General features: G+C 41.2%; 1 protein-coding gene across 9 annotated transcripts in view; it reads left to right on the top strand.

The window, feature by feature from the left end:
* The window catches only part of Map4k3 (mitogen-activated protein kinase kinase kinase kinase 3), a 154,087-nt gene that overhangs the window by 41,125 nt on the left and 100,926 nt on the right, over positions 1–12,036 (top strand). For all 9 annotated transcript variants that reach the window (XM_085690988.2, XM_085690984.2, XM_085690986.2 and 6 more), the window contains exon 2: positions 10,249–10,306. In XM_085690988.2, the coding sequence (XP_085547114.1) occupies positions 10,249–10,306 (58 nt within the window). The remainder of the gene's footprint in view (positions 1–10,248; positions 10,307–12,036) is intronic.

Genomic DNA, 12,036 nt, shown 5'->3' on the forward strand with positions numbered 1-12,036 from the left:
TTACCTCCCATTACTCCCATTAGCTACGTTAAGCCTGGCATTAAGCCTACAACAAATCGAATTTGGGTTATACAACCAAATATCCAAACCATAACGTGCAATTGGTATTTTGGCTAGGACTGTCATTGTGTGGCATTTGGTAGACTTAGCGGGATGTGGGCGTCCACCTTCTGAATACCATCATCTCCAGTTATTGAGAAGTGCTCCTGTCTATCACATGTGGTGATGTCCCTCTCAATGAAGAATTACTCATGCATACTTTTGTCTTTCCAGTAGTTTTGTTTTAAGTGTGTGTGTGTGTGTGTTTGTGTGTGTGTGTGTGTGTATGCACATGTATATGTGTGCAGGTACCTATGTGGAGGTCACAGAAGGATGTAGGATGTCCTGTTCCACCACTCTCTTCCACCCTGTGCTTCTAAGATGGCTCTCATTGGACCTGGAGCTAGGCTGACAGCCAGCAGCAGTCCCAGAGAGCCTCCCGATTCTAGCCACCTCCACAAGTGACCATGCCCAGTTTTACTTGAGTCTGGGGATTCATACCCAGGCCCTTATGCCAACCAAATAAGCACCCTTACCCACTGAGCCATTTCTCCAGCCCTACGTTGTTCTTTAATTATTTAGTAAACCTTACCTTACCTTAGTTACAGGACTCTGACTTAGCTACTCTGCAACTTCCAAATGGTGCGGGGTCCTTGAGGAGATTTCACTTCAGTCCTCACTTCCTGCTCATTCCCATTCCTTTTTGCTTAATATTTTTAGTCAGTCTTTTAAAGTTGCAAAAATTAGACATATCATTATCGTTGTTTCCTGCAGCCATCAGTATTTGATTATATTTACCCAAGATTACTAAATTTTATTGGTATTTCTTTCATTTCAAATTTTCTTTCTGAGTCTTGTCTTATGTTGCATATTTTCTAGAATTCATTTTTGTGCATCATTTGGTGGTAAACTCAATTTTTACTGGAAATAATAGTTTTGTCCTATTTCATGATGCTGTTTTCTCTGAGAATGTGATTCTAACTAGATACAGTTTTCCTTAGAGCACACTGTCATCTGGCAGTTCTTCTGGCTTTTGTTTTTCTAATTGTTCTTGCTTGGAGGATAAACCATTCTCTTTGACTTTCATTCATTTATTTATTTCTAAAGCTTTATTTAGTATATGTGGGGGGGCAGGGAGGGGTGTGTGTGTGTGATGACACTTATGTGGAGGAGGTCAGAGGACAAATCTGGAGGTGGTTCTGTCTCTCCATCCTGAGGAGGGTTCCAGGATCACTCAGATCAGTGTGCATCTTGGGCAGCAGACAACTTCACCTGCTTAGCTATCCCACTGGCCCAGAACTAGGTGTTTGTAATGGGAGAACTTTTTATATCTCATCTAACATACTCCCAAAAGTCAAATCTTTGGTGATTTTGTTCGTTTTAAGCAGTCTTGGAATTTGAATCTAGGTTCTGATGCACACTAGGCAGAGTCTCTGCCACCTAGCTGAGCTGCGGTTCCAGCCTGCCACAAGCGGTTATTACAGGTCCTGGAGTTTGAACACTACTTAGCTGGAGATGTTGTTTCTGTAACAGGAAGCTGGGATTTGGTAACCTGGTCGCTTAGCCTTTCATAGCCTAGAGGTTTTTATCCACTTTATTGGTTGACACTTGTGATCTAGTAGTTAGCATTTAAAATTATCATTGAGGGACTGGAGGGATGGCTCAATGGTGAAGAGCACTTAATTGCTCTTCTAGAGGACCTGAGTTCGATTCCAAGCATCCACATCAGGTGCCTTACTACCGCCTGTAACTCCAGCTCCAGGGGGATCCCACACCTTTGGCCTTTGCAGGCTCATACCCATCCCTTGCCACATACATGAAAATAAATTTAAAAAGTAAGATCATAACCATGCAGAGTTATAAAGGGTTGTTTGGATAGAAAAAAATGTGTTGTTGGTATGGCTGAAGTCCATTTTGAATTCCAAAATTCAGAATAAGTGTTTGAACTCTCTTGAGCTAGCTGCTCTATTTCATCATCTACAGATGGTTTTCCAGGACTATATCCAGTCGTTGTTTGCTAGCTGCAGTTCTTAAACTTACTGCATTCACCTATTTATTTTCTCTCTCTTTTTGAAGGTCCTAGAAACTTTGATCTTTAATTATCTACTTTCAAGAAGCAAAGAGCCATTGAGATTAACTCTAGAAAAGAGAGGCTGTGAGTCATGGCATGGAGTTGGAAAGTTCTCGGGGATGAAAGCAGCTTGGAGATGTTCTTAATCTGTTTCCTGTGCATATCTGCCCTACTCTCTGTTCTGCTTCCCTTCATTACATTGACTGTTTCTTTAGAGCTCCACCCTCCCCACAGTCCTGTCAGCGGTGTCACCCATTCTGATGGCAACATTCATTCACATGGAGTCAATTCACATGGAGTCACTTAACTGTTTCCAGTGTCATACTTTCGTTTAAAACAACCTTTATTAGCCATATGTGACTATTAAACCCCAAATGAAAATAACATAGGATCTCTCTGCTGATAACTGTAAAAATTAATGAGATACCAGAGGAAACCTAAACAGAGACCTGCCTATAATGTTCACAGATGGAGCACAATGGGGCAAAGATAGTTCCAGCCAAATTAAAAAAACAAACAAACAAACTTAATATAGCCAAACAATTCTGAAAAAGTGGGAGGAATCAAAGCAAGACTCTGTCATAAGTGAGGAGTCATCACAACACAAAGGATCCATATAGATTATAGAAATGAAACCACACACATATAGGCTAATGCAGCTCCATGGAGTTGGAGTGGTTTTTTTAGTAAGCAGAATCAGGACAGTTAGACTTTGACATGCAAAACCAAATAAAATACCTCAATCAAGAACCTTAGACAAAAAAATGAAATAAATCTAAATATAGCTGCAAAACTTTTCAGATAAAATACAGGAGAAAATCTTTGGCTATAGACTTAAACAATAAGGTCTTGGAATAACACCAAAAGTGTAATCCATAAAAGAAAATAAGACAAATTGGACAAATCCAAAAAGTTTTCTATGTCTAGCTTGCTAGGGCTGCCGTAACAAAGCAGCACAGGCCCCAAGCAGCTGGAGTCTACTCAAAATGCTGACGAGTTGGGGTCCCCCGAGCTTGCAGATGGCCGACTGCCTCCTTGCTGTGCCCTCACAGGCCTTTTCTCTGTGTGCCTGTGATCTTATTGTCCCTTCCTCTTTCTGAAAAGATATCAGATCAGTTATATTGAATAAGCAGTGATCCATCCGTATTATCTCATTTAACCTTAGTTATGTCTTTAAACCACTTGCCTCCAAATATGGTCATTTTCTAAGATACTGTGGGTGAGGACTTCAATGTGTACATGGGAGTGGGGTGGGGGTGCACATGTTAGTCCATAACATCCTGCTCAAACAAATGACAAACTGTATCTAGAATGTGTGAGACCACTCAGACTTCAATAAGAACATAACCCAGTTACAACGTGGGAAAAGGACCAGGAGACAGATACATTACTAGAGGATGGCAGATGAGGTCTTGATATCACTTTTCTTTCTTTGACTTTTTCCCTCATTGCTTTTCTTTGAAAGATACTTCCTGTCTTTCAAATCTCGGCCTGAATGGCATCATCTTTTGTAAGCCAGCAGACCTAGGAGTTGAGCTACATCTTGTAAAGCTCAAATGGAGCAGGTGTTTGTGGCCAGGCTCTCAGACCCGACTATGTCAGAAGTAGCTTGGTGGCTTTAGGTAGATTCCTGGGTCCCGCTTGAAATCTGTGGAGTCTGAGTTAATGCTAATGGTTTTTGGATTTTTAGTTTTGTTTTGTGTTTTAAACATACGGTTTTTATATAGCCTGCCAGCTAGAATCTGTTTAGAATAAAAGCATTTGTTGTAAATGTTGTTTTAGAAGGACTCCTAGAAATAGTCTCTTCAACCTGCTTGTTTCTACATAGGTCAGCAGGGTCAGGAGGAAGGCACAGTAGCCATTGCTTGCTCAGATCTGTCCCATGGCTTACTGCATTTCTTAGCTATCATTTCATACCACATTTTCATGTTCACCTTGAACATCCTTTTCTACATTTGAAGCATTGAAAGCTTCAGGTGCTCAGCACCCAGCGATGGTCAGTCCCTGGCTCACTTCCTGTGGTGTCTGGCGCGCTCCTAGGCCCATGGCGAGACTTCTCTGTTGTGTTGTTTACCTATATTCCTACATGCAGAGGACTTTTCTTGTACTCAAGTATAGCTCAGCAGTGTGAAATCAACTCCGGAAAAGCTCTTTCCCAAACTAGTCTAATCTGAAAAAGCCTCCTATGGCTCTCTCAACAAACCAGGTTCTTAAGCAGATCTGAGATCAAGAGTTTAAAAGAACTCCTGTAAACTGTAGACCTGCAGGGTTCATTCACATCAGGCCTCTCTAGTTTGAGAAAGGTTACCTAGGATCTGTGGAGATGTGTGGGGCTAGGGTATGCCTTAATAAAAATAAGTTAAAGTGTCAGGGTCAGGACAGCCTAAGACTAGCTATAAAGGTTGGGATCTAGCTATTTGAGATCTGGGATCTAGGCCCAGGGGAGGGAGCTGGGGTAAAAGTGTGGCTACTACTGGGGAACCACAGCATGTTTCGTTTGGCCAAAGCATAAAGTAAAATCTTGGAAATGACTAGAAAGATTGGGAGTCAGATAATAAAGGGTTTTTTTGAAGTTAAAAATACTGTATTTTACAACTCGGTATCCACATGCACAAGAATGAAATTGGAAACTCCCTATGGGACAACACTATGGAGAGTTACTAAAAGTGGATCATTGACCTTAATATAAGGGTGGAAACTAAAGACTGTTGGCAGAGAGATCTTAACTATCAAGAAAAACAGAGAAGCTGGGCGGTCATGAAGAACCCCTTTAATTTCAGCAGAGGCAGACAAATCTCTGAGTTCCAGGACAGCCAAGTCTACAAAGTGAGTTCCAGGACAGCCAGGTCTACTCAGAGAAACCCTGTCTCAAAAAATCAAAAAGAAGGGAAGGGAGGAATGAGGAAGGAATGGAGGGAAAGAGAAAGTAAGAGAGAAACAGACAGACAGACAGACGTGACAAAATATAAGCCAAGTTGGACTTCATCATAATAAAAACCTTTGTGCATCAAGGAAATGAAGGAAGACAGGGCTAAGGCTTAGGTAGCTCCACGGTAATGTGCTTGCCCGGTGTTCTATTGAAACAGGGAGGAAAAGAAAAGCAGCTCATATTGTGAGAAAATGTGTAGTGTGCAACCTAAGGTGTAGACAGCCAAGCATTTTAAGTGGATAAAGTAGGTGTGGTGGTGTACTCCTGGAATGCCAGTATTCAAGAGGCAGAGGTGGGCATCCCCACTCAAGAGCTGCAGTAAAACATTCAAAGTAACAGATTTTCGGAGGTGTGGGGGAACATGTGTTGGTGGTAATAATATAAGACACTATAGCTGCTTTGGAAAACAATTTAGTAGCTCTCCAAAGTGTTAGACCTGAAATATTTATTATACCTGAAAAATTTCTTAGTACATTTCAGGTATATATTTGAGAGAATTGAAAACAGATTTATCCAAAAATGTATATGGTAGTGTATATAGTAGCAGTATTTATAACAGATAGAGAAACAACCAATGTGTTTTAGGTATATATATGATAGTATATATAGTAGCAGCATTTATAACAGACAGGTAGAGAAACAACCCATGTGTTTAAGGAACTTTTCTTGACACTCTGACAAAACATCTGACAAAAAGCAACTTGAGGGAGAGGAAAGGTTTATTTTGGTCCCTGGTTGGATGAGACTTGAAGGCATGGCTGCAGGTAACTCCATGGCGTTGGAAACTTGGACCTGAGACTCCTTGCGTCACACCTCACAACAGCAGGGAATGCTCTGGTGTTCAGTCTGGGGCCTCAGCTTGTGGAATGATGCCACCCACACTCAGAGTGGGTCTTCTTCCTTATTTCATACTCTGTAAAGGCTAACTACCAGTGACTCCATATATCCTTCAGCTGATGAGTGGAAAGCCTAAATGTATTTCTGTGCAGTGGAGTACTATTTGGAGTAAAACCTATGTGGATATGAAAACATACTGAGTGAAAGAAACCAGGTACCAGGGACCATGTATTGTTCAGTTCCATTTAGTGAGCTATCCAGAATACTCAGAGAGTGGGAGCAACAAGCTCGTGGTCTAGAGTTTCTTTTGTTTTGTGGTAGTAGTGTGATGAAAATTGGTGCACCCTAACTCTAAATATGTGAGGACACATCCACAGTGGAGGGTTAAGTGCTGTGTGTGCACTCTGCTGAGAGCGGTCAGAGAGTGGAGAGCAGAGCTGTGCACTCCTTCCTCAAGAGCCTCACCTTGGGAGCGTGGTCTGAGCAGTGGTGCAGCCAGGGACTAGGCCTAGTTCACAACAGTTCTCTTCAGTTTCACCCTTCAAGAGGTGTGAGAAATTTGTTGTTAATACTGACTTAAAGCTTTAATGTGTGTTAATATCTTACAGTGTTAACCATGCTTATTTGAACAATAAATATTAGAGATAATATTGACTCACTCAAATAAGTGATTTTTTTTAAAGGTAGGGTCACATAGCCCAGATCGACAGTGCACGGTTCCACTGCCTCGGCTTCCCAAGTCCTGAACTCACACGCCTGCAACCGCTACGATGCACAGCATGATCATAATGCTTAAAATTCCTTCGTGGGTAACATGGTTTCCGGTGAGGAAAGACTCAGAAATAGAAGTTTCCTGGCTTTTCCTTTGGACCCTTACTCCCCCACATAGTGAAACAGCTCAGTTTTGCCAAATAAGCTACACACTGAGAAGCATTTCAGAAAGCAAGAAGAATAGGAACACTTCAATTGCCTGGGTTTTATCCACTTAAAGAATTAACTCCAAAAAAACCTGAGTTTGGAACTGTTACTTTCTAGCAAGTTTTTGGCAGATTTTCTGAATGTATTAATAGGTCAAAGAGTAGTAAATAGTGTCTTAGGTCACCTGCTCACCAGGAGTTTACTGTCAGAATTTTTCAGCTGACTCTGCTAGTGAGAACCCTGAGTAAATCAGTTTTAGCTAAATACTTCTTCGAGCGCAGCAGCCATCTTGTGTGACTTTGTCGGTAATGAGTGTGCCCTCCTGTGGTCACTGGGAGCAGATTTTCAGCCCTGGTCAGTAAGCGACACTTGATTGTTCCACACGGTCTGCGGTTCCACGATAGAGCCACCCATATTCTGAGTTCCTTTTCAGTAGACAAGTGAGACTTTTAAAGAGCCCAGTTTTAAGAGTGGGAAAGTAGCGTCTTGTTTTGCTTGCAGATGTTTAGACGACATGGATGGAAGGAAAGGAGGCAAGATGTCAGAGGGGGAGGAAGAGCACCATGTTGTGGTAGTCTCAGAACTTCCGTGACAGGAGCTGGAGAGAGGCCTGTGTGTCCCCAGGTACACTTTGCCCTTGTCTGCGGGCACGCCCTCAGGGGGTTCTGAGTTCGCTGATGATGTGATATCTCATCCTGGGGAAAGGAACAGTTATTCAGTGCTGTTCGGAAGTCTGTCTCACTTAAGGGAAACTAACTTGGGCTTGACATGTTCAGATCTGGTTTCTGTTGACTCTAATGAGCATCGTATTTATTAGTTATAGAGATTATATACTGGAGGGCATTGAACCCTCTGGGACAGGGGTTACAGCTGGTGGTGAGCCACCATGTAAGTCTAACAACTGAGCTCGGGTCCTCTGGAAAAGCATCAGTGCTCATGACCACTGAGCCATCTCCTAAGCCCCTGAAGAAATGATTTTTAAATGAATTTTCCCTACAAAGTGCTTTAATTTTTCAATTCATGTAGGAGGTTTATTAATTACTTTTCTGTTGCTTTGATACAACACCACGAGCAAGGCAACTTAAAGAAGAAAGTCTTTAATTGGACTTAGAGTTCCAGAGGGTTAGGGTCTATGATGGCAGAGTGAGAGCATGGTGGCAGGAGCAGCGGAGAGCTCACATCTCCAGCCACAGGAAGGAGGCACCAAAGCCTTCCCCTGTGACGCACCACCTCCAACAAGGTCGCTCCTAATCCTTTTCAGGCCACCAACTGGGGACCTGCTATTTAGTGACTGAGACTTAGGCCGTCAGAGGTATGGTGGGATGTAGGCATCTCATTCAAACTACCACAGAAAGAATATTTTTTATTTTTATTTTTTAAATTTTAGGCAGAGTCTCACTTTGTAGTCTTGGCTGATCTTGAACTCTCTTTGTAGATCAGGCTAGTCTTGAACTCATGGAAACCCACCTGCCTTTCCCTCCCACCAAGTGAGGTACTAAGATTAAGGGTGTGTACCACCACAGTAACTCTAAAAAAAATAGCATGTATTGTATGTATGTATGTATGTGCTTGTGTATGTGTGAGTGTGTGCATGTGCACATGCAAATATGTGCGTGTTTGTGTGTTGAGTCCAAAAGTTGACATCACTGTCTATCACTTTCGCACTTACTTTTTGAAACAGAAATCATCCTAATGCTGGGATTGCAGGCTCACACAGCTCCACTTGGCTTTTCTGTGGGTGCCGAGGACTCAGATTCAGGTCCTGTGCTTGTGCATCAAGTCATCGCCTTAACCCTATTGGGGAGGATCTGAATTTTATGTTTTTAGTGATGACTGTGCTTCTTATCTACCTTCTCAGATTCTTTTCCGGTTTGTTTTTGTGTGTTGGTGGAGGGGATGAGTATACGTGTCGGTCTATGTGAGAGATGTGTATGCTGCTTATGCATGGGGACACAGGGTGTGCAGATGTCTAGAGTCATCTTCAGTTGCTCTCCATCTTGTACACTGAGGCAGGGTCCCTAACTGAATCCCAAACTTGCCATGCCTGCTAGTCTGTCTAGCCAGCCTGCTCTAGGATTTCCAGTGTGCTGGGAAGTCAACTCCATTCTGGTCCTCACATTGCATAGCAAATGTTTTACTCGGTGAGCCATCTCTCCTTTGCTGGTATTTTTATTGCCTTGGCACTCTTAGAAGAGTTCCTTAAGAATCATTGGCTCATTTCAGATGATTGGCAGATTTTTCCCTGTCTACCAGTAAGGGAGTAGTGCAGCTAAATGCTATCCTGGCCATATGATAAAATCTTTCCTTAATCATGAATTAACGTGTTTTTTCTTTAGACTGATGTAAAAGTTAATTAAAAATAAACAACTAAAATATTATCTTAAATTCTGATCCAATTATAGATCCAATAGCATCTCAAATTTACTGCCATTTTTTTAAACCCAAATTTAAAAATAGTTTCTACTTAGTTAAACAGTTGTAAATACCCAGAATCTATTATCTGGTTGATTTTTGAGGTTGGAAGGTGGCAGAGTTGTGCTGTGACTATAGCTCAGGATGTTCTGCAATTTATAGCAATCCTCCTGAGTCCTAGGGTTGGTGAGCATGCCCATCATAGCCAACTTCTGAATTGACTTTTCTCCCTCCTTCCTTCTTTCTTCTCTCTCTCCCTCTGCCCCCCTCTTTCTCCCTTCCTTCCTTTCTTTTTTAGACACAGATGTCATATAGCCCAGGCTGTCCTTTAGCTTGCTCTGTAGTAACTGAGGATTACCTTGGACTTCTGATTCTCCTGCCTCCACCATTATAGTGCTGTGGTTATAGATAGATGTGTACCGTCATGCCTGATTTATACCAAGCTGGGGGTGGAACCTAGGACTCTGGGCATGCTAAGCAAGTACTCTACCAGTTGAGCTACACCCCTCACCCCTTGAATTTGATTTTTGAATGCATGGTTTTTACTGTCAACAAGTGAATTTGAAGGGTCACAAGGGGGTTGCTTTCACATTTAGATTCTCATTTAAATATTTTAATGTTAATCCACTCCATTGTTTTCCCAGCGTTTGCATAAAGAGCTCTGTGGTATAATGCTTGAAGGAATTACACTGGAGTAGACTTCCTGGTTTTAAATCCCAGTGCTCCCACTTGACCTGTTTTCACTTCTGTCTGCTTCTTTTGTCTTATTTGCAACATGGGAATAGCATTAGTTTTTATCTTATGAGTGTTGTGACAATTGAGTGAGTTAGTATTAAACCATTTAGAACAGTGGACAGTTACCATGGTGTTATGTTTACACATAAATTAGTGCTGGAATTCACTATAAAAGACAGTACTGTTTGTTAGTAGATTGGTTCTGCAGTTTTGCTTTTAAAATATTTCTGTATGATTGAAATAAACAATAAACTAAAATGTCTTTTTATACAACGTTTTTCCATGATGACTTTTTTTCTTCTTTTAGGCACGGAATGTTAACACTGGAGAATTAGCAGCAATTAAAGTGATAAAATTGGAACCAGGTAAATTATTTGAAATTTGATGTTTCTTATTGCTAGAATGTCATTGGCTATCATATAGTAATTTCACCTTTTATAATTTGTTTTTTTTTGAAATGGTCTTTGTAGCTCAGGTTGACCTTGAACCATTGATCTTCCTTCTTCAGCATTCTAAGTTCTGAAGTTACAGGCCTGATCCATCATACAGTTAAAGCTTATTTTAATAATGTTTGATTGTCATTCTTTTACTTTCTCACCATTTTGTGGGAAGGAGAGATGGCTGTCTTTTCTTTTTCCTGCTTCTCTGAGCCCAGCATATGATGTTGAATGTCCTTCTGTACAAGTGTTGCTTTTATTGGTTGATGAATAAAGCTGTTTCGGCCAATGGCTTAGCAGAGTAAAGCCAGGTGGGAAATCTGAACAGAGATATAGAGAGAGTAGGCAGAGTCTGGGAGATGCCATGTAGGTATCGAAGGAGAAGAATGCCCACCTGGAAAATTACCAGTAGACCAAAGCCTCATGGCGATGCACAGATGAATAGAAATGGGCTGATTTAAGATGTTAGAGCTAGCTAGGAATACAATTAAGCTATTGACCAAATAGTGTTATAATGTAATATAGTTTCTGTGTGATTATTTGAGTCTGGGCAGGTAGGAAAGAAAGAGCAGTCTATTTAAGCAGTTTATTTACAAAATGGCGCCCACCATCTGTGACGTGGATCCACATTAAAAAAGAGGGCTTCTAGACCCACAAAAACAGGAGCCAAGCACAGTTTCTTGGTAACTACATTTTTTTCAGTTAGACTCTGTTTGCTGACAGCGAGCAGAGGCACAACTCCTTTAAGAGAAGGCTTCCTGACTCAGCATGAGCTGCAAAAACTGCTCAGCTTCTTTAAGGAAAGGCCTCCTGATTTGTGCTGGCAGAACAAAGTGAGGCTCTTTTGGGAGGTCCTGCACTTAAGTGGAATTTGTGAGCAGAGTTCTACTAGTTGCTTAATGGTGGCTTAGACCTGCTGCATCCTGGGGCTGGAGTGGTGAACATGGCTCACAGAGCTGGCAGTGCTTGTACCTCTACCATATTGAAAGGGCAGGAGAGTCAGAGCCAGCATGCAGGGCTTCCCCAATTACAATGCTTACCATTTTAAAATGTTCCTTGTCAGAAAATGATTGCAGATACACAATAAAGACAGATTCAGATAGAAATAAACCTCTGAACGAGCCATAGTGTGTTTTAAAAATGTACATAGGCTTGGGAGAGAGAAGGAAAAGAATATAGACAGTTATGAAAAGAAATAAAAGTTTTAAAAAATGAAGTCTTTAAAAAGACAGTAAAAGTAATATAAAAGAATACAGACAGTTATATATTAAAGGAGTAAAGAAAAATAAGCCACGTAAAGATGGAAAATACACAAAGAATCTGGATTATGCATATTATTGTGTTTTCTTTGATATTTTTAACGACAGATAGGCATTTGATTCTGGGGGATGCTAATTTAAGCAAACATAAAGGTGTCTTGACTTCAAAATTTGAGTCTAAGGATATGTTGCTTTGGAAAAGAGGTTCTACTTTTGTTACCACAGAAGATGAGAACCTGTGGATTCCTTCCAGGCTAATGTGGTTTGATGGAACAATGACCTCCTGAAGGTCTCTGTGAACCCTAAAAATACTTTGCCCAACAAACAACAGAAAGCAGTTTGGAGAAAACTATGTCCAAATCCCAAAATGATTGCTTATAAATCTTTGTTTTCACTTAA

This window comes from Myodes glareolus, chromosome 6 (assembly GCF_982192425.1).
Source record: "Myodes glareolus chromosome 6, mMyoGla1.1, whole genome shotgun sequence".
NCBI lineage: Eukaryota > Metazoa > Chordata > Mammalia > Rodentia > Cricetidae > Myodes > Myodes glareolus.